Source organism: Onychomys torridus, chromosome 11, assembly GCF_903995425.1.
Source record: "Onychomys torridus chromosome 11, mOncTor1.1, whole genome shotgun sequence".
NCBI classification, from domain to species: Eukaryota; Metazoa; Chordata; class Mammalia; order Rodentia; family Cricetidae; genus Onychomys; species Onychomys torridus.
This window is the reverse complement of record NC_050453.1, coordinates 33,482,805-33,509,581: the sequence shown is the minus strand read 5'-3', so window position 1 is coordinate 33,509,581 and position 26,777 is coordinate 33,482,805. Positions and strand designations below refer to the sequence as shown.

At 40.8% G+C, this 26,777-nt stretch overlaps 1 protein-coding gene across 1 annotated transcript; it reads right to left on the bottom strand.

The window, feature by feature from the left end:
* Positions 1-6,891: 6,891 nt before the first annotated feature.
* On the bottom strand, positions 6,892-25,022 carry Zbtb37 (zinc finger and BTB domain containing 37). Its single transcript, XM_036202446.1, has 3 exons — positions 24,082-25,022; positions 21,676-21,775; positions 6,892-10,624 (listed from the first exon to the last, which is right to left on the bottom strand). Exons 1-3 carry the CDS (start codon positions 25,008-25,010, stop codon positions 10,139-10,141), a joined length of 1,515 nt encoding a protein of 504 aa, XP_036058339.1. The 5' UTR covers positions 25,011-25,022; the 3' UTR covers positions 6,892-10,138.
* Positions 25,023-26,777: the final 1,755 nt, after the last annotated feature.

Below are 26,777 nucleotides of genomic sequence, written 5' to 3'. Positions count from 1 at the left end.
TCAGAGGAAACACATTTAAACTTTGTTCCCTGCATAGCATCTCTGGTTTTGAGTGGTTCTTAACCACTTCAGTTGGGTTTCTCTGACTTACAGGAAACAGACCATTCTCAAATATCATCAGCACCTGCTTCAAGAGGAGGCTAAGGGCAGAAATCTAACCCTCAGGTAGCGTCTACTCACTCGGGCCGTCAGGACCGGCTGAAAGGAAAGGAAAGATTGTCAATCTATAGGATCCTCTCTTCTCTTCCTGTTCTCTTTTTCTATGACACCACCCAATGACTCCAAACTTGAGACCACAGAGATTCCAGAGAAGTTCCCAATGAGCCAGAAAACAACATCCGAGTGAAACACAGGTTATCACAGTAAAACTGTCATTTCCTGGGACTGTAATTTCAAAGTTTCTCTGTCAAGAAGGGCAGAGTTTGCTGGGCAGTAGTGGCGCATGCCTTTAATCCCAGCACTTGGGAAGCAGAAGCAGGTGGATCTCTGTGAGTTCAAGGCCAGCCTGGTCTACACAAAGAAACCCTGTCTTAAAATACCATAAAAAACAAAACAAAACAAAACAAAAAAAACAGGAGGTGGGTGGGTATGAGGAGGAAGAGATAGATTACATCATGGTGGAAATGAGTATTTTAAAAAATTTTTAAATTAAGTTCTATTCTTTTTATTCACTAAAAACTTCCCCCAATCTTTACATGATAAAATCTAATTTAGTCTCCACTCTGCCTTTGGATATCTAACCACACTGTAAGGGCCTGGCTCCTAGTACCCTGTTTCCCTAGGCAGAGATCATCACACTGCCTGAGAAGCAGGGATGATGAGTCAGAAGCCTTTACAGCTACTTCTCTGGGAATCTACTGACGTGGTATCTCAGACCTGTCTTCTCTTGGAGGGTATTGATTTGGGGAAAATTAGTACAGTTCTTTCTCTATTATCTTCTCAAGGACTATTTAAGTTTTGTAGTCTAATTATTTTAAGGAGTTTAAATAAAGCATTATAAATCTGACAACTCCAGCCTCAAAAAATTTCAATGATTTATGACTGAATGAGAGAGGCTGGTAACAGTTGCTAACAGACTAATGATACACAAAATTGATTTTCCTGTAAGAAAAGCAGTAAGAATGGTATCAGCCAATTCATCTCTAAGCACAAAATTATATGACAGAAGTGGTACAGATAGAGATAAGAGGGTAAAACATTTACTATCATAAGCTGGAGATGTAGCTCAGTGGTTAGAGCATTTCCCTGCCATTGTAAGACCTTAGTTCAAGAACTTCTTATGGTCTCAATAATATGCTATGAAGCCACACAAGAGAAATTCCTGAAAATGATTTAGTAGCCATATCATGGGAGTTTTCCACCTATTTATAAACTTACAGCTGTCTCCAATAAATCAAAATTGTCAACAGTAAGCGTTTCCTTTCCTCGAGGGTGTCTCTGGCTCAGCCTGTGTAGCTCTCACGGTTTCAGAGCAGTATAGACAAAGCTGTAACCTGGATCCACGTATAAAGAGGAGAAGGGATGGCTGCTTTCAGACAGGTGCGACTTGAGGGAAGGCAGGTAACTAGTGAAACAGCTTCAACTGTTTGTCTAGTTCTCCTTCTAGATCTTTGTCCCACAAGAGATGTAGTAATGGCTCTAATAGTACTAATAACTGACCACAAATGGCTCAGGGAAAAAATTGAAAGCCTAATGTTACCTGTAAACAATTAAACATGGTCCCAAATCTCTTCATGTCTTTAATAAAGTGTTAGGGTATTTCCTCTTCCCTAGATCTGGGCTAACCACTGACTAAAGAACAGCAGTGACCCCATGATGACTGTAGGCCTGTCCTTTAAGAAGACCAGATTGTTTGCCCAGTTTTTAGTAGCCTGAGTTGCCATATTAAGAAGCCCAACTACCTGCCAGGCAATGGTGGCTCATGCCTTTAATACCAGTACTTGGAAGTTCGAGCCCAGAACTTTCCGGTCTTCCTACACTAGGCATGCATGTAATCTTGGACTTTCTAGACCAGTTCAACCACCTGCCCCTTCCTTAACTTCTAACTTTTTGCAAAGTCAAGATTTATAAAATGGTTAAGCCACTTTAGAGTTAAACTTTAGGTTACTTTGTTACACAGCAATAGACCAGAAAACATTTCATTTTAAAATAGTAACTCACTCAACTTAAAATCAGACATACCAAATGGGCAATTCTCCTTAAGTGGGCAATATTCCTACTGAAGTCTGCGTGAGACCAACTGCATGATCCTTTGAAGAAATCTGCTAATAACTTACTCTTGGGTTACACTAAATCTTACTTATTTATATGTCTATGGGTATTTTGCCTGCATGTATGTCTTTGTACAATGTGCATGCCTGGTACCTGAAGAGGCCAGAAGAGGGCTTTGGATGCCCTGGGACTAGAATAACAGACAGTTGTGACCTGTCATGTAGGTACTAAGGAAACAAATTCTAGGTCCTCAGGAGACTAGCCAGTGCTCTTAGCCACTGAGCCTTAACCATCTCTCCAGCCTCTACTCTTGATTGCAAGTTCAGTCTGAGTAGGAAAATCACTAGCTACTTCACAGAAAATAAATGTGATAGAGTGGAGGTAGTCTGGATTTGGAATTGGATTGGTAAATATGAGCTGTCAAGTTATGTACCCTTAGGCTCATCAGTGTCCTCATCTATAGAATGTGCCATAATTGTACTCACTAAAGGCACTAGAAGCTACCCAGAGAATCTGGTGTTAGACTGCCTATGTAAAGACAAAGGATGTCCTTTCTAAAATGAAGTAAACAATAACCACAACAGACTGACAAGAGGAGCAGATTAATTAACAGAACTGTGTCTGGCACATAAACACTAAAAATGTGGGCTGTTTTTATTCTTACTTTTATCACCTCAGGATTATTTAACATAATTGCAGTTATGCTAGCAGAACACACAGTACAGGTAAGTGCTTCTTTAGAAATTCTCTCTCTCTCTCTCTCTCTCTCTCTATTAAAAAGTGCAAGCTCTCTAAAAAATCATGTCTCAGACTCCCAACAAGTAGGTTTGGGACTCTCAAGAATGGGAAGCCATGCTGGGCACAGTGGAGCACACCTTTAATCTCAACACTCAGGAGGCAGAGGCAGCAGATCTCTATGAGTTCAAGGCCAGCCTGCTATATGTAGTGAGTTCTAGGACAGCTAGGGCTATCTAGAGAAGACCCTCTCTCTCTCTCAAAAAACAAACAAACAACCCCCCCAAAATAAAAAAAACAGAAAACAAAAAACAAAAAAAAACAACCCCCCCAAAGAGAATGGAAAGCCACAACTAACTAGAGCTGGTTTTGTTTTACAAACTCCAACCACATTGTCTGGTACCAAAAAGCATTTAACATTTATTTAATGGACGTAGTTTCCTATGTATCACTAACCAGTGAAGACAAGTGATCGCACATGTCTCCATGGGCCGCTTTAACCTCTGGCATCATAGTACAATTCACATCCTAAGACTCACGGCATTGACTTATGGTGTCGGTCACATGAGATGCTCAAATTAAGACTACTTTAACTGGGTGGTGCACTTGAGAGGCCCTCCACAGGGCCTCCTGAGCAGACACAGGTAACAAGCATTGGAAAAGCCCCTCCCCCTCCAACTATGCAAGTTAGCTTTGCTGTTTAAAGCGGCCGCTAGTGGAGCTACTGCGGTTCTTCTAACTGCATTAACAAGTGTTTCTGATATATGAGATTAGAAATTATTTATAAAAGTTATTTTTGTACCCTCTGTAAAGTTAATGTGGATTTCAAGGTAATTATCTGTCTTTCTAGCATTGCTGAATGTCATTTGAGAAAAGATGATCTTCTAACACAACAGAAATGGATGATCTGTACAGACTTCTCTTAGGGTTTGAGGTCACTGTCCCTAGCAATAATTACTTTCTTTGTAATGTAACAAGCTCAGGTGTTCTAACACACTCACACTATTCAACTTTGGCTTGTCCTGAGGAAGAAAGCCCACTTACTATCTAAGTAAAAATATCAGCCTAGGGAAAAGCACCATTTAAAAGTCCTGGTCTGAAAACCAGGAAAAACACTAGAAAGCAGAGAAATAAAAATACTGAGAATTAGCCATAATGCTTGACAAAATCCAATGCTTTCAATCAATGCCTACTTAAATGACATATATTAGCAAGACCTCAAACAGAGCATAGCTGGATGATTCGGTTATCTGCAGTCAAGTTCTCTCACAAGTAGCATGGCCCAGATCAATAGAAGGCCCACATGACTATGTGTAATGTGCTTGGAGACAAGTAGATTTAACTTAGATGAACTTTCTGAAACTTCACAATGAGGATGATCTATTCTTCAGAGGCTATGTCACATAAAACCCAGCAGTATCTTACTAGAAGGCAATTTTAAGAACAAAGAGATGGCTAGCCGAGGTGACAAACGCCTTTAGTCCCAGCACTTGGGAGGCAGAGGCAGAGTGATCTCTGTGAGTTTCAGGCCAGTCTGACCTACACAGGGAGTTCTAGGCCAGCTGGAGTTACACAGTGAGACCCTGTCACAAAACAAGCCAAAACAAAACTAAACCAAACCAAAAGAACCAAAAACATGTCTTACATATAGACTAGTGACTCATCCCACCTTTATCTATGACGATAGGATTTATAACAACAAATCAAACTCACTGTACTGCATTTGCATAGCCTAGAAAACTGTCCAAATGAAACTCTGAAGCCTGTGTATTATTTCCAAATGGAGAGAAATTGTATCTCCTTTTGCAAGAATTTCACATTTCTCCACACCTTACATAACATTAAGAATGAATGGTCACAAAGCAAATGTAATGGTCCAACATGTTACCAATAACAGATATGCAAGAATGGGCCTAAGAAAAAAATGAAATCCTGATGTTTTACTGTTTCAAAACACCCCAAAGAGAAAGATTGGACTTTTTTAAGTCCAAATGTGGACAAAGTGAATTTACTTAAGAAGATTAAAATGAAGGGAAAAGTATGGGTGTCTAATTTAGAAAAACAGTACATCTGATGAGAATCAAAATGCCTTTTGTTTTGTTTCTTTGAGACAGAGTCTCATGTAGCCTTGGCTACCCTCAAACTCTATGTAGCCAAGGATAACTCTGAACTCTTGATCCTTCACTTTCCTTCCTAAGTGCTGGGATACAGGCAAGAGTCACCACAACCAGTAATAACTATCCGTAACAGAAATGGCTCTTTAATTCTAGGGGGTTGAATTCATTTGTCATTATTATGCACATCAGTTTAAGCAAGATGAGAAATGACAAAACTTACAAAAGCATGCACTTTTGAACTTCACACCGTTATAAGTGTGGGAATTTTTCTTACGAGAGATATCTTGTTACTCTATTCTAAACAACTACTATTCTAAACTTAAATCTACTTATACCTTTTGGGCAAGGGCAAAACATAATCCCGCTTCTTTTTGGCCTATTACCCATTATAACAGCCCCTTTGGAATGGGGATCAAGCAGAGGAAAAACCAAGAGGGTTTATGTGGAGCTAGAAAAAGATGACACAACTCTTCTCCAGCATCTACTGCAGATGGGACTCTGAATTTAAAGCCTCTGTCACACTATGCTAAGGGGAAACGGTAGGAGTGATTGTTTGGGGCTAACCTTCTGAAGTAAGGCAGAAGATGCCAACCCGTTGACACCTGCAGACACAGTGTTTTTAGGCCCTGCTGGCTATGTACTCAACTTTACCACTACAGTACAAAGAAACAGTAAACAATACCCAAGCAAACAGATGTTAGGGTATAATGACCTTCATATAGACAGCAGGTAAATATTCATATTTTACTTAAGGGACATGGTTTGCTGAACCCTGATCTAACTCATAAGCTCTAGGGCCTGCTTTGCTGAGGGCTTCTCTCAAAGTCAGTGATTTACCTGGCAGTAGCTTGCTGTTCCTTTCCTAACTAACTCAGCTATGAAAATATTTTAGTATTTTACATTCTTTTCCATTGTGGTCCTATGTAAAAAGCTCCATTTCCAAAGACTGTTCAGTAATGACTCATTCAATATTCCTTGAATAAATAAGTGTACAAATAAAGAAAGGGGCATATTTGGATGAGAAAAATAAATTATATCTGCTTATGGATAGGATTTCAAATCTTCCTGATTAAGAGCTTTTCTGCTACATTAAGAAGTCTTCCCTTGCCAGGTAGTGATGGTGAACACCTTTAGTCCCAGCAGAGGCAGGCAGATCTCTGAATTCCAAGCCAGGCTGGTTTTCAGAGTTCCAGGACAGCCAGGACTACACCGAGAATCCCTGTCTCAAAAACTAAAAAGGAGAGAGGAAAAAAACAAAACCAAAAAACAAAAGAAAGTCTTTCCTTTTCCATTTTCCACTGTTTCTATTTCTTTAAACTAGACCTCTGTGTTAAACAAAAAGTAATTACACCAGTTAAAATAAACAAGTAGTGTGAGTTAGTAGTAAGACTGTGTAAAAGCTATTTCTTGGACAAAGGACTACTCAGCTATTAAAAAATGAAGTTCCACACATCACTCTTCCACAGACAATTCCTAGCAAAGCTGGATTTCCACAATAAAGAAGCAGGGACAGTCTATGTTTACTCTCATACCATCTTTGTCTCACTGATGTCAAGGGCACTGGAAACAGAAAAAATGCAACAATACAAGAAAACTTTTCTTACTGCTTTCTTTCTTCTTTGTCTTTTACAAACTAATTCAGTTTTATGTGGTCAAGATTAGATTTAGTTCTTTAGTAGAATAAAATGGAATGGGGGCCAGGTGTGGTGGAACATGCCTATAATCTTCAGTACTTATGAGGCTGAGGCAGAAGGATTCCTATGAGTTCAAGGCCCTGCTGAGCTATAGAGTGAGAACCAGCACAGCAAGGGCTACATAGCAAAGACTCTGCCTCAAATACCAAAAACAAAACAATCCCCCCAAAAAACTATGGAATTGCTTGGAATTTACACAAAATAAAATTCAACTCAGTTTAGAGGTAATTACGGTTCTGAGTAAAAAGAGAAGAATTCATTAGGAAGAGCCTTTCTGAGTAAATACAGTGTTACTGCCATGTGAATGCCACAGTTTCTATCAGTATCAGGATTCCGAGAGAATAAAAGTCTATTTAGAGTGAAACCAGATACACCCATGTGGCCAACTCTCTGCTTTCTCTGACAATACTGGATAGCTCCTCTGCTGAGTGCCTCTCAATCGGAATAGTCCTGGCTACACTGCAGTTTCATGGCATTAGGTTATCGACTGATTTAGCTCCCACTGTTAATGCAGTTCCCTTACAAGGTGACGTGTGCAAGTCAAGATTTGGTAGTAAGTTTCAGCATCAGATAAAGTCCATTTAGTACACCCTGAATGAGCATACTTCTTGTACACACCGTATTCATTCACATAGACAGTATACTACTCACCCTTATGACCCTACAGTGATGCTAGCAAAGAAGTAGGACAATGTCACAGTGAATCTGGGTAAGAATCCTGGATATTTAGAAAGGTATCACTTCTAACTAAAACAGATGAGGATATTTGAAAACTTCGTTTCAAAGGTAGCCTGGCTAGAAGTCTCATGAATTTCATGGCTCTGGCTAGGCCAATTAGAGGAGAGACCAGCAGAGAAGATTGTGCTGATGTGGTCCTAGGACCGGAAGCAGTCTATTCACAGTATCAGTACAGGAAAAACCTATTAGAAATGAGTGAAAACAGAGGGGAACCCCCACACGTGCCTAACACCTCCACACGAATGTAACAACCTCTACCCCATTCAAGATGTTGGTGGCTGACCTTGGATGGAGTGCTGATAAGTGCTCTGAAGTTTCTCTTTACAGAAATTACTGCACTTGAACTTTATAATTTGGTAATAGTTAAAAGCTCTATTTTCTCACATATAACCTAAAAAGCTAACAATGCAAAAAACAACTTTTCAGCATACAACTTAACTTTTCAAAAGTAGGGTAGACTTAAAATATTTTTGGTTGGCTTAAAAAAAAATTCATCTAAAGCAGCATCTTCTGTACTTCCCAGCTCCCTGCCTGTTCAGTAATGACCATGTCTGTCCACTGAAAGCCTCGAATATAGCTAAAATGTTTTCTGAGAACTTCAACTCTGTTTCTATGCCACAGAGCACAGTAATCCCCAAGGTGGCTCTAGGAGACAGTCTTCACTGTTATGCTGTTGCCCAACTAAGTAGCAAGAAGCTTGCCTATGATCATCAAAGATAAGGGACTACTCTCCAGTGCTGCTTTTCAGGGCAGGCTCTTCAACTGGAGCACCATAAGATCCTTTAAAAGACGAATTTCTATACTTTGTCAGAAGAGAAAACCTTTCTCTAGTGATACAGTATATACAATTCTCAGATTGCTTAAAGCTACCCTTTGCATTCCAGTTTCTTACCATCAAAAATGTATTTCCCCCCTTTCCACACCACAAGGCAGGTGCTCACAGGGAAGGAGCACAAACTTCCCATTCTCATCAATGGCTCACTAGTGCAGGCAGGACCAGCCCCTCTCCCAAATCTCTTAGCTTCGTCCACATCCCTGTACCAAAACAATTACTTAAACCATTACACATTTAAATATTCTTTAAAAATCATTTGAGAATCTAGAGACTTCTATTTGCACTGTAGAATTCAAGCATCTTTTTGCCTGTATTGTTTAACATTCCTACTCTCTTTCTGCATTCAAGACAGGGCATATAAAGCTCTATGTGTTTGGTAAATTCTTTCAGAGCTGGATTAAGAATCTCAGAAAAACCTCAAAATCACTAAGAAAGTCCCTTGAAGTTTTACAAAAATCTTAGGAATGATTATGTAACCACACCTGATAAAAATTGATCCCTTGATCATTTATTGCAACATGATTGTGCAAGATAGTTTCTTGTAAGTGAAGTGCCCTGTAGTGTATTATTTAAAACATAAAAAACAAAAAACAAAAAACAAAAAACAAAGCTCTCGGAGTCACCAGCAATTTGCTAATTGGTTGATGAATTATATATAGATTTGCACAACCAAGACATAGATTTAAGTGAAGCTCTTCACTGGACTGAAAATATAAAGTACAAAACGCGTAGAAGGAAATGAAACTGTGGTGCAATAAGAACAACAACGTTGAATCTCTCTTCAACTACAGTATTGCAGAAAAAAACCTGTTTAAAAACTTCATATAAAAATTATCAAATGTGGAGACCTGTGGATTTAAAAATACAATCCAGACTCATTTCACTGGAAAGTGACATTTTTGATGTACAATATTGCTGTTATATGAAACTAGGAGCTGAAGAGGATGCAGTTTTGGTAGTCAGCCTAACAGGACCAGAAACATTTTTGTAACTATTGTGGATGTATGCAAGTGTCAGAGCTTACAAACACCAATCAGAAAACTGCAGCTCAGCTCTGTGCTGTCTGGTATTTGCAAAGCATAAATACTTCCTTCCCTGCTTCTCCTTCTCAAGCTCCCAGATGTACAAGTGCCCACTGGAAATGCTTGGCTGCTCACTTTACTTCTTCTACCTGCCTAACGTGCTTCAGGTGATACTGCTCCAAGGTAGCCAATCACATGAAACAACCAGGCAAAGTATTAGATGCCTTCTCAGGGCAAAGACAGCCGAACATTTTAGATAATAAGAATCACCAGCGTTCTTTTTTTTTTCTTAAAATATGGAAATGCATGCTCTGGCAGGGAAGAGGAAGGAAAGACTCCCCTTCCTCTCCGTTGTGACTACCTTTCCTACTTCTGATAGGCTGCTTCAGTTGCCCAAAGCTCCTGTTGCTTTTTTAGATCTAGGATTTCACCCACCAAGATGATATGGACCTAAGTACAGTGTTCAATCATGACTGGTAGATAAATGACCATTCACTGATCAGTTTTGTTAAAAACATTGTTTTCTTATAAAGTTAACAAACCAAGGCTGTTGATCCCTGAATTAGAAGCTGATTTGCTTGATTATTTTCCAAAGTGTGAGGTGGGAAAGAGGAGAAAAGCCTTAATGCTTTCTGCACGTGGATCCTCTAATTTGGCAACACCATGGGAACATCTTCTAGTCGAGCGATGTGGCATTTTGTGAATCTAAGCACCAGCCCCTGGTCCTGATATGGGCTGGTTACAACCCAAAGGGGAAGGAGGGTCTGCCCCCTCCCCCCCAGTGTTTCAATCTGGCCCAGTAGTAGACACTGAGCCCTGGGCACATTCCCCAGGGGCACCTGTCTCTTCCTGCGACGGTGAGCCTTCTTCGGCTTGCCGAGAAGTAACAGTTGTCTCAGGAGAAACGCTGTGAGGCCCTTCCAGCGGTATACAGCCAGGGTGGTTTTTTCGAAAGTGCTGATTCAAGATGGCCTGGAAGGGGAAACTCTTGCCACAAACATGACAGTGAAAAGGCTTGTTGCCTGTGTGCTTGCGGATGTGATATTCCAGCTGATCTTTCCGGGTGTATTTTTTGCCACACATTCGGCAGACAAATGGTGTAATTCCCATATGCAGGCGCATGTGGCGGTCCAGACTTCCCTTTTGGTTGAAAGATTTGGCACAGTAGATGCAGGTGAGACGGGGGTTATACCGGAACCACCGCTCAGATACTTCCTGTTCTCGGAGATACTCCACATAGCCGCTTACTCCCATCATTGCTGACTCTTCTACCTGTGTCAGAAGAATAAGTGACTATTTACATAACATTAAGCATGTTTGCTAAAAGCAACCCAATCTACTGACAACTGTTACTAGGATGTATACTTTTGTGTATCTGTGTGGTGTCGGGAATAGAACGGGGGGGGGGGGGGGGGGGGGGGGTTGTGCAAACCAGGCAAATGCTCGATCCCCTAGTTACATGTTACATTCCTACCCATGTACACTTACTTGTAATGGAGAGCCAAGAGGGAAGCACTATCAAAAAGCAAATATATTAACATAAAAATGCAAGAATAATTCTGAGAGCATTATTCCATCACTGTAAAAAGAGCAACAAAGGGGCTAGAGATAGCTCAGTGGTTGGGAGCAATGACTGCTCTTCGAGAGGACCAGAGTTCAATTCCCAGCACCCAAATGGCAGCTCACAACTGTCTGTAACTCCAAGATCTGACACCCTCACACAGACACACATGCAGGCAAAACACCCATGCACATAAGATGGAAATAAATAAATTTTAAGAACAAAAAAGAATAAAAAAAAAGAGCAACACAAAGTTCTGGCTGATGAACTGGATGTTTATTAAGCCTCTGCTACACTTGAGAGGTAGAAACATCAGGATTAGGAGTTCAAGAAATCTTTGGCTACATAGGGAGTTGAGAACCAGCCTGGACTAACGAGACATGTCTCAAAAAACTAAAACCAAAAGTAAAACTGAAAACTTCTTATTTAGTACTATTTTATAGCAATAGGAAAATATGAGCCCTCAATGCCATCCCCTGATTCTATCTTTACAACTATATTCTAGACAATCAACTACAGAGTATATATAACTTTCTGTGATGGAAAGGCTCTATAATTTGAACTACTTAATGTGGTAGGAATCTTAAAAGGTACTTGTTAATGAAATCAAACCTGAGGCCAGTTATTGGGGTGATTACTGGAAGATCAGAGAAGCAGAACAAGCCACAGCTATCTCACCTTGCTAGTTCCTCAGGTGATCTTGTTTCCTCAGGCTGGAAGCTTCTGAGTCCTCCTCCACATGAATCTCAGCTGAACTGTGTTGCTCCAAAGCTTAACTAACTACATGCTTTTTCCTCTCTTTAGTTCCTGGTCCTCATGCCTTATATACCTTTTTCTTTATATTTCAATTTCAATTGCTTTTAACTAATTAAAACAAAAATTCAAATGTGGCTTGTGTCTACTACATATGAAAGTTTGGAGTATATAAAGGCAAATATAATAAAATTTCCTTTATGATACTTTATTACCATGTTAATCAGCAGTTTGCTAGCTTTATAACAAATATATACAATTTGTAGGCAATAATGTAATATATCAGCACATCATTATCACGCTAAAAACTAAAAAATTTTTTTTACATTTTTTATTATTTTGTGTATGGGTGTTCTGCCTGCACGTATGTTTATGTTTCATGTGTGTCTGGTGTTCTTGGAGACCAGAAATGGGTGCCAGGTCCTCTAGAACTAAAGTTACAAAGAGTTTTGAGTCCCTTGTGGATGCTAGGTATTGAACCTGAGTCCTCTGGAAGAGCAGCCAGTGCTCTTAACCACTGAGTTTCTCTCCAGCTCCTTAAAAACTAAAAAGTTGTAAGTGACTTCAGAGTACACTGGCTGAAGACATGGGGTCTTCCCACCCCAAAACTGGAAGGATAAGAATATATACTTTTAAACAAGTAGCTTACAAAGTTTTGGATTGGGGTCTAGAAAAATGGCTTAGTTGTTAAGAGTGTGCATAGCTCTTGCAGAGGACCAGAGTTTGGTTCCTAGCACCCATGTCTGGTTGCTTACAACTGCCTGTAGCTTCAGATCTAGGGGGATCCGATGCTTTTGGCTTCTGCAGGCATTTGCGCATAGCCTGTGCCCCGCCTCCGCTATAGAAACACACATAATTTGAAAAAGTAATAAAGCTGAGTATGGTGGTGCATGTCTTTAGTCCCAAAACTTGAGGGGCAGATGCTGGTAGAGCTCTTGAGTTCCAGGCCAGCTTGGTCTACACAGTGAGTTTGAGGCTAGCCAGGACTACATAGTCAAACTCTGCTTAAAAATAAATAAATAAATAAATATTTAAAATACGTTTTAGAGTGACAGACACTTTTGGCTCAAAATTCTATGCTAAATATCACTATTCAGAAATTAAAATTTTGGGGGAGGGGCTATTGACTACTAAAGTCATTACAGTCACTTTTTAAAACATAAAACTATGTAGGAAACAATTACAATTTTTAACAGAAGCCAAGGTACTAATGCAAAGGAAATAAAATATTGGACTAACTAGAGAAAGATTCACCTAGTTAACAATTCCATATGTTTTTCTTTTGTCTCTCTCTCTCACATGCCAGCCTGACAGGGCTTCTCAGCATTTCCAAAGGAGGCAGTTCCTCAGCAGATCTGGAAACCAGTGTGTAAAATCAAGGGTTGAACTGTATACTGAGGCTTATGGTGTTTTTAGACAGGGTCTCACTATCATGCCCAGGCTGGTCTTAAATTTTTGGCAATCTTCCTGCCTCAACTTCCCCAGTGAGGAGTATAGACTATGATCCACAGTATCTAGCTTTTGATTTGTTTCACACAGAATTTTAATTCATTTCCCTAGGTCATCAAAACAGAACTCACAGAAAGAATAAGGAAGTATCTTACCAATAAATCCTAAGTGACCAAAGACAAAACACAGAGTCATTTCCCAGAGGCTCAATTTTTCCATTCATAAAAAGGTCATTGCATGGTGGTGGTTTGGACTGTTATTCCTGTTAGTCCTTGAATGTAGCTAAGGGAGATATCTGATTCCAGCGCTAAAAGGGGAGAAATGTATGGGCTGGTGGGGAGGAAGCCTTTCCTGAGGTTGTTCTCCAAATACTTGAATGTGTAAGTCCAAAGAGTAATCAGTCCACACTGTTAGCAATTCTTAGAGAAAAATCAATTGGGAAAACTATGAAGGCACACACGATTTTCATAACAGAAGATAGTTGATATATAACAATCCAAATAACACCAAGTGCTCCCTGGGATTTGGCTTCCTCTGGAGGAATTCCTTGATCCCTTCAGGTAGTGGCTTTGCCACAACCAGCTGAGTTCTTATAATATTTTTCTGCAGCCCATAGCAGTATGGTGTATTCTCATGAGACTAAAAATTGCTAATAGTACCGTGAGATATATTTTTAAGAACTTGAATGGATATGAAGGCTCACACTTGGGTTTTTTTCCCCCCAGAGCTGAGGACTGAACCCAGGGCCTTGCACTTGCTAGGCAAGCGCTCTACCACTGAGCTAAATCCCCAACCCTGATGGCTCACACTTGTAATCTTTCATTCCAGCACTGAGGTAGACACATGAGGATTACCAGAAGTTCAAGGTCAGTCAGGGCTACAAGTGAGACTTTGTCTCAAAAAACAAAATCTGCGTGTGTGGTGGCACACGCCTGTAATCCTAGCACTCAGGAGGCAGAGGCAGGTGGATCTCTGTGAGTTCAAGGCTAGCCTGGTCTACAAAGTGAGTTCCAGGACAGGCTCCAAAGCTATAGAGAAACCCTGTCTCGAAAAACCAAAACAAACAAACAAACAAAACCCAAAATCTTATTTTAGCAACGAAGTCTCAATGTATTGCCCAGGCTAGCCTCAAATATCCCTAGCTCAGGGTATGTTCCTGTTTAGTCTCCTGTGTGCCTGGTATTATATCATCAAACTCAGGTATTTTGTAAAAATTTGAATGCATAACATCATGTAAGAGTTAAGAGTGCCCTGGGTTCAAATTTGAATTCCATTAATTATCCTTAGTTTTCTCAATCATTTCCTTCAGAGGTTGTGTGAAAGAACTAACACACTTGAGCACTTTAGTTCAATAACTGTGATATTTAAACATTACAAACTCATGTATTTGTGTGTATATATTAAGTATTATAAACTTGTATGTATGTACATATACATATATTTTGCATCCAGTTTCCTTTCTATCCTCAGGTAGCAAGTCAACTTCAAATTTATTTTATTTATAATCATAAGGATATAATTTCCTAAAAAAAAAACAAACTTCCTAACTTTGAATAAAATCACAACACACATCACACACACAAAATGATGCATTTTAATAACCACTGAACTAGGATTACAAAAACCATGCATTTAGCCGGGCGGTGGTGGTGGTGTACACCTTTAATCCCAGCACTCGAGAGGTAGAGGCAGGTGGACCTCTGTGAGTTCGAGGCTAGCCTGGTCTCCAAAGCGAGTTCTAGGAAAGGCGCAAAGCTATACAGAGAAACCCTGTCTTGAAAAACAAACAACCCCCCCCCAAAAAAAAAACAAAACAAAACAAAACAAAAACCATGCACTGTGACTAATCTCATTTTAAACGATCACAGTAAAGTTGCAATTGAAGAGCAAATAACAAAGGAAGCATTATAACTTCGGTAGTTTTTGCTTTGAACTTTGACAAAGGAGGAGGGCTGACAAGTGGGCTCAGTGGGTAAAAACACTAGATGAAAAGTCAGACAACTAGGGCCTTTAATCCCAGCACTTAGGAGTTCAAGGCCAGCCTGTTCTACTAGTGAATTCCAGGACAGCCAGGTCTCTGTCTCAAAACAACAGCACCCTCCCCCCAAAAGTCCGACAATATGAGTTCAACCCTTGGGATCCACTTGGTGGATAGAGAGAACTGATTCCTCCAAGTTGTCCTCTGACCCTCTGGCAGCTATGGCTGCTTCTGCTGCCATGTGCGCATGAATGTGTGCACTCACACACACAAATGTAATTTTAAAAAATAATAAAGAAATGAAGGAAGGCCATAAAAATGGTACCTCTAAAAATGGTGCCTTGTGGTTTTCTCTGTCTCACTCCGCAATTTCCTATAATATATACATACAGGGATATTCTGCATTGCCAAATAACCATGAATTCAATCAGTACTTGCTTCAAAAATCATTTTAAGAATTAATTATTCCACCAGGCATGGTGGAACATGTCTTTTATCCCAGTATTTGGAAGGCAGAGGTAGGGGGTAGTTCAAGACCAGTCTAGTCTACAGAGTGAGTTCTAGGACAGCCAGGGCTACACACAGAAACCCAGTCTGGGAAAACCAAACAACAAATACATATAAATGAATGATTTCTTTTACTTTTTGATTTCTCAGTTTGACACATAGTATTATTCTACAGTGTAGGCTGACTTAGAACTCTATATAGCCCAGACCAGCTTCAAACTTGAAGTGACCCTCCTGACTCAGTTTCCCAAGTGCTGGGATAACAGGGTGAATTACCACCACTGAAAATTTCTGTACTTTTTTCTTGTTTTTTTGAGACAAGGTTTCTCTGCATAGACAAGGCTGGCCTCAAACTTCAGAGATGTGAGTGTGTTACCACTGCCTGGCTAATATCCCATGTATTGACACGGACTTCAAGGTTTCCCATTATTTTAATCTTTAATTGCTAACAGATACTCAAAAACTGAAAAGGAACCAAACAATCACTAATGTTATTTAAAGCTCTTCAAAACTGGGAATTTTGGTTTTCTCCTTTAACCGATTTCACAAACAACTAAATAACCCCATTTAGTAGCTATAATTTTCATAGTTTGTGATATTTGCAATGACAAAATCAACCATTAGTATTCATAGAAGTAAAAGTGACAAGACAATGTCAAAGATAATAATTAAGGTTAGAAACAGTCTCTGCTCTCAAGGAGACTTCAATTTGACAAGAACCACAAAATCAAACAAACAGGAAAGGAATAATTTATGTGAATTAGTAGAGAATCAGGAAAAGGTAAGAGGCTGGGGATTTTCTTCATCGTAGAGTGCTTGCCTTCCATTAAAAAAAACAAAGGAAAAATAATGCATGTGAAATGCTATAATAGTGGTTTAAGAAAAAAAAAGATCATAGAACACTGGACTAATTAGGGTAAGGAGAACGTGGGAGTGGGGCTTTCAGTGGACTCAGGAGGAGGAGGAATCTCAGAATCAAGACACAGAGAAAGAATCTGACAGGGTTACAGCAGCGCTGAGAAGTCTATATGTCAAAACAGACAGTCAATTCTGATGAGTAACAGCTGAGCTAGAAAGACTGTAACTTACATGGAAAACTAGTCCAAGTAGTTTTAACTTTCCACTGGTAGAAAAAAGTAAATGATTTTTAGAAGTAACTTTGGCAGTCTTTCAGGAAGTCTAGTCTATCAACCAGTTAAAAATCTTTTATTGCATTTATTTATTTGTATGTGTACTATGTATATACAAGTCAGAAGACAACTTTGTGGAGTCTGTTTTCTCTTTCCTGCATGTGGGTGCTGGCATCTGACTGCCTCTGCCTCCTGAGCTCTGGGATTAAAGACTTGAGCCACCATTTCCCTGTTATTCCAGTATTTTCTTGTATTGATTGACTGACTTTGCGAAAGGGTTTCTCTGTGAGCTCTGGCTGTCAGAACCCACGGAGATCTGCCTGCCTCTGCCTCCCGAGTGCTGGGGTTAAAGGTGTGAGCACCACCGCCTGGTTGCTCCAGTATTTTCAATGCATCAGTTTTCTTTTTCTTTTCTCTTTTTTGCTCATAATAATGTAAGTGGGCCAGTAAGATATCTCAGTAGGTAAAGGTACCTACCTGCCTGATAACCTAAGCTGATTCCCAGTGGTCCACATGATGGAAGAAAAGAGCCAACTGCTACAAGCTGTCCTCTGATAGCCATACTCTTTATGAAATGCAAATGTGCACACCCACCACGCACACACACAGCAAATAAATGCATTAAAACCATAAATCAGGCTGGAGAGATGGCTCAGAGGTTAAGAGCACTGACTTCCCCTCCAGAGGTCCTGAGTTCAATTCCCAGCAACCACATGGTGGCCCACTACCATCTGTAATGAGATCTGGTGCCCTTTTCTGGCTTGCAGTCATACATGCTGTATAAATAATAAAAAACAAAACAAAACAAAACAAAAACAACTCATAAATCTTTGCTCTGCTTTGGTCTTCTGTGGGCCCAGGAAAATAACCAGTAAACGAATTTACCATAGTAATTTTTTTATATATTGTGTAGATTTATCTTATCCTTTGAATCATTTCTAGACAGTACTTTTTTTAAAAAAAAAGTATTACATTTATTAGGAAGAGATGGCTTGGTGGTTAACAGTATTTGCTGTTCTTCCAGGTGACCAGAGTTCAGTTTTCAATACCTACATCAGACAGACTTCTGACACCCTCCACTCCCCCAATAAAAATAACAAAAATCATAAAATTACATTTAGTTATAGTGAGAAGGGGAAGAGGGGGAGAGGAGTGTGTGTGTGTGTGTGTGTGTGTGTGTGTGTGTGTGTGTGTGTGTGTGTGTGTGAGAGAGAGAGAGAGAGAGAGAGAGACAGAGAGAGAGAGAGACAGAGACAGACAGACAGACAGACAGACACAAGTGGTTGGTCCCAAGTTGTCAGGCTTAGCAGTAGGTACCCTTACCTGAGGAGCCACCACACCAGCCTTAGATAGTATTATTTATATTCTATGGCTTTATAGACTGTATCTTCTGCTTTAGCCAGGTAAACACCTTATATAATTCCAATATGATCTCTATCCTAATTACAATGAAAACCTACACATAGGCCAGGCATGGTGCTGTATTCTTGTAATTCCAGCATTTAAAGCCTGACAGAGTGGTGCATAATAGTAGCTCCAGTTAATTGGAGAGACTAAGGCAGGCAGATTTTAACCCAAAGAGTTTAAGAACAGCCTGGGCAACAAAGCTCTTATCTCAAAATAGGGAAGGATGGAGCTAGAGGTATGGCTCAGTAGTTAAAAAGCATTTGTTGCTTTTCTAGAGGACCTGAGTTCTGTTCCCACAATATCTTGAACTCCTGGAGTTGTCTTAGGGTTACTATTGCTGTGACGAAAACTATAGCCAAGGCAATGTCTACAATAAAGCATTTAACTGGGGGCTTGCTTACAATTTCAGAGGAGTACATCCTATCCTTGTTGGGATTGTAGCAGACATGGTGCTGGAGTTCACATCTGATCCGACCCCCAGCAAGAGCCAGATGGCCTGGTGTGAGCTTTTGAAACCTCAAAGCCCACCCTCAGCAATGCACCTGCTCCAACAAGGCCACACCTCCTCCTAATCCTTCCACAGCTGGGCACCACGCATTCAATTATATTAGCCTATGGGGCCATTCTCAGTCAAAGCACTGTAGGCACCAAGGCCCTCTTCTGGCCTCCACAGGCATTTGTACTCCTGTGCACAAAACTACACAGACACAGCTAGTTAAAAATAATAATTTTTTTTTTTTTTTAAGGAATAGGAAGAAAAGGGAAGGAAGGTGGAAACTGCATTTAAAATCTACTTAGAAGAAAAAATAAATCCACAGCTGGGAGATGGCTCAGTCAGTAAAGGACTTACATGCCATGCAAACATTAGGACTGAGTTCATCCTCAGAAGCCAAGTAAAAAAGCTGGGTGTGGCGGCATGAGTTTTTAATTCTAGCACTGGGAATGCAGAGACAAACAGGGATCCCTGGCCAGCCAGCCTAGCAGAACCTTTGAGACTGAGGCCAGTTAGAGACCCTTTCTCAATAAAAATCTTGGTAAAAGGCACATCTGAGGTTTGCTTCTAACCTCCATATATCCGCGTGCACCACCCTCTGCACGACATGAATACACAAATCGGTTTTTAACTTTACTTGCATTATGTGGACACTAAGCCTAATAAATGCCTGCAAGCACTTATATTCTTTCTGTGTGTTTGTATTAGTCTATAAAGCTGTTAAGATCTGCCCTAATCACTGCATCTATTTGCATAATTAGTTACCTTTGTATGTAATTATACAAAACTTGAGAGATGGAGAGAAAAAGCATTCTAATTACTTTTCCTCTTAGCTCTTAACATTTTCTCTACCACTCAATTAAAACTAAAAAATAGTGCAGTGTATTGGCACACATTTGTAATCCTAGCCCTAGGGAGGCAAAGTCAGGAGGATTATGTTTGAGGTTGGCTTAGGCTATGGAGATCCTGCCTCAAAACACTATCAACAACAAAAAAAATCCAAGCCAGGCGGCGGCTGCCGTGGTGGTGGTGCACACTTTTAATCCCAGCACTCGGGAGGCAGAACCAGGCAGATCTCTGTGAGTTCGAGGCCAGCCTGGTCTACTGAGCGAGATCCCAGACAGGCACCAAAACTACACAGAGAAACCCTGCCTTGAAAAACAAAAACAAAAACTCCAAAAAAAATGTAGCGTGTAACAATATCTTACTGTTATTAGTATACCAATATACATAACAAATATCCAGTGGTTTAGATAACAAGAAATTGTAATAAAAAAAAAGTTATTCTATTAAAAAAATTTTTTTTTTAAAGACAGGGTCTTACCACATAGCCCTTGCTGGCCTGGAATTTGCTTAGTAGACCAGGTTGGCTTTTAAATGACAGAGCTCTATCCACCTGCCTCTGCTCCCCAGTGCTGCCATTAAAGTCATACATTACTATTCCAGGCAAGTTAGGTTTTTTTTTATTTTTTTATTTTTTTATTTTTTTTAGTTTATTTACTTTTACTTTATATGCATTGGTGTTTTGCCTGCAGGTCAGATGTTTGAGTTACAGACAGTTGTTGGCTGCCATGTGGGTGCTGGGATTTGAACAAGTTAGGCAATCTTAACCTACTTATATTTCCTTTTTACGGGCTGAAGTGTTTCATTGATTGTGTTCTATGTGGTTTACAGCTTTGAAAAATCAATTCTCAATAATTGAGATCTGTAAAAAATGAACCAAAATGTCAACCAGTCACTTCGCTAGCCCAGGAGAGTTGGGAAGAATACAGAAGCCATCGTTGTCATGAGTCTTTGTTTTTAAAGATGGGGTTTTACTCTATATCCACAACTGGCCTGGAATGCATTAAATAGCTCAGGCTGGCCACAAATTTGCAGCAATTCTGCCTCTATTTCCCAAGTGCTGGGATTAGAGATGTGCACCATCATACCTAGCCTTTAGAACTTTGTAGTATGATGGAAGATTCAGGGTGCAAATAAATAGAAAGATATATTCACACAAAAGAATAAATATACAGAAATGCACAAGCAATTTGCTTATATGTACACAAATAAATATTATATAGACTAACAACTATATACACATATATATTACCTACCTACCCCAAATCAAATGACCCAAAGGTATAATGTTAAGGACTTTATTTTACTTTTAGGTTTATAGGTATCTCTATAATCAGGAAAAAGTTCCATATTTAAAGTAAAGCAAAACAAAACAAAACAAAAATCTTAGCTCAAGCCATACAGCATGGGTCAGAATCTCTTGAACATAAGATGGGAGTGCCATATCTGGTTTGTCCCTCCATGTGTCAGGATGTTTGGGTTGGCTGTACCTTAGAGACAGGCTTTTACAATCTGTCTAGTTCACCTGCTTCCCCAGTGACTGAGGCATAAAGCCCCTGAACAGTAGTCTTTCCTTTGCGCTCTTCTTCCAGGCTGCAGAGAACCAGAACCTTCTGCCACAAGGTGGTGTGGGTTATGGCACACTTTGGTCATCTTCAGCCACACAACTGGGGATGATACCGCTGAGGTTTGCATGGTCTATTGCCCTAAAGCCACTCTGTCTAGCTTTCCTTGAAGAAAATACTAAACCCATATGCTGAGCTCTACGTAATAAATATTCAAAAATAAAAAAAAAAAAGACTTTTTTTTGTGTGTGTAGGAGTACCTTGCCTACATATATAAACATATATGAAACATGTGTGTGCCTGGTGTCTGCAGAGGTCAGAAGAGGGCATTGGATCCCCTGGAACTGGAGTTAGACGGGTGTGCACTGGGAACCAAAGCAGGGTTTTCAGCAAGAGCAGTAAGTACTTTTAACTGCTGAGCCAGTATTCTACCCCAGTTACTTTTTTTTCTTTCTGAATCTCAAATTCTAATTCTAGCATACTCACAAGCAAAATCAAGAAAAAAATTAATATATATCAAATCTAATATTTAACAGGTCACTGCTGTTCGTCCTAATCTTTCTTATTCATTCTATTCTGTTTATTCAGTGACAAGTTCTTCAAGCAAGACAGCAATCCTAAATCCAGAATGACATACCTGGGAGCTAAGTTGCTTCGGCTCATCCATTCTCCCCGGAGACTCACTTCTGGCTCTGTATCTTTCTGTCACGGAAACAACGCTGCCGGAGGGACTAAATCTGTTGGAAAAGGAGCACACAGGGGACCAATAGACAAACAGAGCCAAGAACTGTTTCTGCTCTGTACCCTAGTTGAGGAATGGGGCTGAATCAAACAAATACTTTCAAAGTGACAAAGCAAACAGACCATAACAGAAGGTGAAGCTAGCCGGGCAGTGGTGGCGCACGCCTTTAATCCCAGCACTCGGGAGGCAGAGCCAGATGGATTTCTGTGAGTTCGAGGCTAGTCTGGTCTACAAAGCAAGATCCAGGAAAGGAGCAAAGCTACACAGAGAAACCTTGCCTCGAAACACCAAAACAAACAAACAAATAAGTAAGTAAGTGAAGGAAGGAAGGAAGGAATGAAGGAAGGAAGGAAGGAAGGAAGGAAGGAAGGAAGAGGTGAAGTTAAACCTACATACAAGCTTTCCACTCTAGTACTGAAAAGGGAGTAAAAACATACATGAAATCCAGTCTGTAGTTTTGTTTTGCTTTTATGAGCTATGGTCTTGCTATGAAGCCATTAGTGGCCTGGTACTCACTACACAGGCTAGGCTCCAAGTCTGTCCCTGAACTCACAGCAACCTTTCTGGTTCAACCTCCCAAGTGGTAGGATTGCAGGCATGCTCCATGATGCCTGGCGATTTGGGTTTCTCTCACGTTAACTACTGGGGTTTTGGCTGTTCCAGCTCTTATGGTGATCTATACTCATAGTTTGTAGAGACTAAAGCTCCCCCCCCCCCCCCCCCCCAGTATTTAAGAAGGTAGTACTTCTGCTATAGTTCTAATCCAGGAGGACAACACTTACCAACACTGGGGATGAATATGTATTCTGTGCTCATGATTATTTACACTACTAAGGTCATATGAAGGGAAATACTCAAAACAAGACCACCTACGTGGCTAAAATCCTACTAAATGTCTACATGATCAGCTATAAATCAAAGAAATGAGTTAGTTGGTTTTAATTGCTCCCAAGATCAATTTCATACTTGTTCGTTTGTTCATGAGAGGCATGTGTGCCAGCATGTGTGTCAGACGACAGCTTGTTAGTCACTCTTTCCTTCTACCATGTGGGTCCCAGGTGAACTCAGACGGTCAGGCTTGGCTCAAAGTGCCTTTACCCATTTTGATCGATTTCAGGCAGGGAAGGGAATAACCCAGCCTGTAATCTAGGGCCTGGGAGCCTAAGTAGGAAGAATGCATGAGTTTGTGGCTGGTCTAGGCTACTTAGTAAGCTATAATCCATTTTGAACTATGGAGTGAGACCCTATCTCAAAAAAAATCCAAACATGAGCCAGGCAGTGGTGGTATACTCCTTTAATTCCAGTATTTGGGAGGCAGAGGCAGGCAGGTATCTGTGAGTTCTAGGACAGAGTGAGTTACAGCACAGCCAGGGATACACAGAGAAACTGTGTCTCAAAAACAAAACAAAACACCACCACCACCACCACCACCACCACCACCACCACCACCACCACCACCAAAATCCAAACTTGGTGGCTCATGGCAGTAATCCCAGCACTCAGGAGGCTGAGGCAAGAGAACTTCTCAGCATTCTAGAACAGCCTGGGATACAGAAACCTTTTCTTAATAAACAAATAAGTGAAAATAAAAAAAGAACATAAGATGTTACCAATCTAAACTAGTAACATTTTTCTTTCAGATGACTAGATTTCAAAAGGAAATGTTAACAGATTTGGCATATAAGGAAGAAAACAGTGAAGACCATAGGCCATGTCCTCACTGGTGAGGACACTCTCAAGGCCTAGGAGAGTAGCAGCTTCAAGGGAAACATCACTAGGTGAGGTGACACTTGAAAAACATTCAAAAAGCTTTTCTCTAGAATTACTGTACTATATTTACTCTAATTTGAAAAAAGAACAATTATTGATGGTACCAGATTGTCTCTAACTTGGTAGGTAAGGGCAAAGAGATATAATACACAGTGCTATAAGGAAAGTAAAACTTCCCAAGGTTACCTACCTGTGTGATGCTATAGTGAGAAAGGGCAACATAACCAGGCACCTTCTGACAATCAGCTCCTTGCCTAGAATCCAGAGTGAGCCCTGGCAATAGCTGACCCTAGAGTGGCTGCAGATGCTATCTGATTCATGGAAGTGGCTGATTTTACCATCATACCATTGTGAGTACTTCAGAACCAAGAGCTTCCTGCTTTGAAAAAATAATGCAAGTCTTTTGACGTATTTCCAGTCTCCCAAAGTAAGTTGAATAGGAACATCAGGTAAGAAAAATGCTCTCTGTAACACAGAAGGCTCATTTAACGATGTTTACACAATAGCTTTAGATGGGAAAACGAAACTTACCTATCAACTTCACTGCTGGTTGGCCGAGCTACCTTGGCTCCTGAAGACGCTAAGGCGTAACTTTCTTGTCCTATAGAACCATGGCCTGTGGTGTCAATCACCATGGCTGTGACTTCCTCTGCACTACTCCCGTCTTCTCCGGAAGGCTGATTCTCTGGTCCAAGCCACTCTTCCAGATTTTCAGTTTTGATGTGTACTGCTCCAAGAACCCTAACTTCATCAGCACTCCGCGCCCCCTGGTCTGCGATTCCTGTTTCCACATACCACTGTCCTGCTCTGTTGATTCGAAGAATGGGCTCCCGGCTCTCTACATCAGAACTCTGTTCGATTATCTGGGGACTGGTAGACTCCTCAGGGGGGCTGAGCTCTCTGATATCCAGCACAGCGCTGACCTGTCCTCTCCAGTTCCCCTTTGTAGTATTGTGTCGCGGGCTAAGTGAGCGGTTGAGAGTTGGTGTAACCCTGTGAGACTCTGGAGGTCTCTCTGGGAGCTTTGTCCTCGTTTGACTTAATTCTGCTTCCACTTCGGCCACATTAATTTTGAAATGAATGCCCTCTAGGATCTGTGTACATTTGTCTATGATATGTTGCATCTGCAGAAAACTAGCAGCTGTTAGGTAGCTGATAATATCTGCTAGTTGCAGGCATATTCGCCCCGTGTAACAGAAGGAAAGGAGCTGTTCAAAAACAGTCGGGTTCTTGATGACAGAAATGGACACAGTACTCATTTCATTCAAGGACATGTGATCCCGGAAATAAGGAGAGCTGGCAGCCAGTACTACTTTGTGAGCCCGAAAAGCTTGTCCTTGCACATTGACCACAATATCACAGAGACGGCCTTGCATTCGTAGCTGGTTGAGGTGGCTCAGAACAGAGTTGCTGAAGTCAGGAATCTCCAATTGTATGTTCCCACTTTTCTCCATGGTCATGCCTGAAAATTCAGGCAGACACTCAACCCTGCTGAAAGAGCAAACCATATTCTTAGCACCAGTTTGACTCCCCGTGGGTTTTCTACTTCAAACATCCCTAAAAGTGTAAGGTCTCCTGGTCACGAGTGCCAGGTATACATATGCCATTTTAACACGTGGCCACCAAGGCAGGAGAACCATGAGTCTGGGCTACAAAATTGAGAACGTGACTCAGAAAAAACAAAAAAAAAAAGAAAAGAAAATCTCCACCTATGAGCGGCACCTTCTTTATGACGCTTGGATGGAGAAAGACTTGCCAGCAGGTGTTTTGTTTCGTTAGGAACAAGCTCTCGCTCTGACGAAGCCCTCAAACTTGTGTTGACCCTGCTGATGCCACCTCCTGAGTACTAGGATTAGTGTGAACTGCTAAGCCCGGCACGATGTTTTAGATGTCACAGTAAAATGAAAACAACAACAACAACAAAATGACTGCTAGACTGCTTAATATTCAAGCTCCAACCATGCTTTATTAATAAGCTATATAACATCAAGGGAGGAGTTCATCAAGGAGGGATACCAAATACAAGGATATCAGACCGAATACAAAATCCATTATCTTTCTCTAGAGGAAGTAAGTTTTAGAATAAAGGTAATTATATACAGGTTGATTATAATTTACATGTGGCACAGGTTGTTCATGATTATGAAGTGACTAATTTTCTACATGAATGGTCAGTATTATCACCTTTTTTCAAGACAGGGTTTCTCTGGGTAGCTAGCCTGGGCTGTCCTGGAACTTGATCTGTAGAGCAGGCTAGCCTGGAACTCAGAGAGCTACTTGCCTCTGCTTCTCAAGTGCTGGGATTAAGCCACCACACCTGGCATTTGTTTGTTTGAGACAGGGTCTATGTAGCCCTGGCTATCCCTGGAAACTCACTACGTAGATCAGGCTGGTCTCTAACTCAGAAATCCGATTGCCTCTGCTCAGATTAAAGAATGCTGGTGTTAGAGGTGTGTCACCACTACCATGCCAGGCTAGGCCAATATTTTTAAGCTTACCAGCTGGAGCTCCCTCTTTTTGGATTTGGGACTCTGAGGTGAAGTGCAGGTTAGGAAAAATTCCACAACCCTTTCAGCGTTCAATTAACATGCAGAGGACTTGGAGTCTAGTTTTCAGAGTGAGCAAAAACTCAGTAAATCTTTCTCAATCCAACAAAACTACTAAGTCAGTCTTTCTCTACCTACCACTCGAGGCTGGGGGCTCCAAAGATGCTACTTTGATTCAGGAAGTTGATTCCCCACAGCTGACAAGAATAAAGCTTAAAATTTTACAACTGCATCAAACAGTCTCAATTAGTTGAGGGTAGTTCGGATGTATCCCAATGACTCTGGCTCACTGTGCATCCAATTTATCTCTAAATTCATGAGACCACACAACACACCAGGAAGTGGTCCTGACAAGCTCACGTTATCACCCCGCATGTACAACACACTTATTGAGTAAACAGGGAAGTGCAAACACTGCTTTCGAGAAGCAACTTTAACCAATCTGACCTTTTTCCAAAGCGTTATTGTTTGTTTTGAAACTTTTAATCCATTAAGAGCCTCTGTCGATGCCATCACGAATTCAGATGTTTATTTTGGAGCCTACACCAGCGCCTTTTTGTTTGCTCTTCCCAGCAATTCCCCAGTGAGGAGGAAGCCCCTGGAGTACAGTCTCTCTCTAGCGTCGGCACTGGAGGGGCGAGAGCTGTAAAAGGGAGAATCGGGAACGCTTGGGGTTGGCCA

What these genes read in the sequence shown, in the direction of transcription:
- Zbtb37 (XM_036202446.1), bottom strand. Translation starts at nt 25,010, where the DNA reads ATGACCATGGAGAAAAGTGGGAACATACAATTGGAGATTCCTGACTTC. An exon ending in ACCAGCAGTGAAGTTGATAG is followed by an intron (nt 21,776 to 24,081) that starts GTAAGTTTCGTT and finishes CTTTTCCAACAG; the next exon opens with ATTTAGTCCCTCCGGCAGCG. An exon ending in CGAAGCAACTTAGCTCCCAG is followed by an intron (nt 10,625 to 21,675) that starts GTATGTCATTCT and finishes CTTCTGACACAG; the next exon opens with GTAGAAGAGTCAGCAATGAT.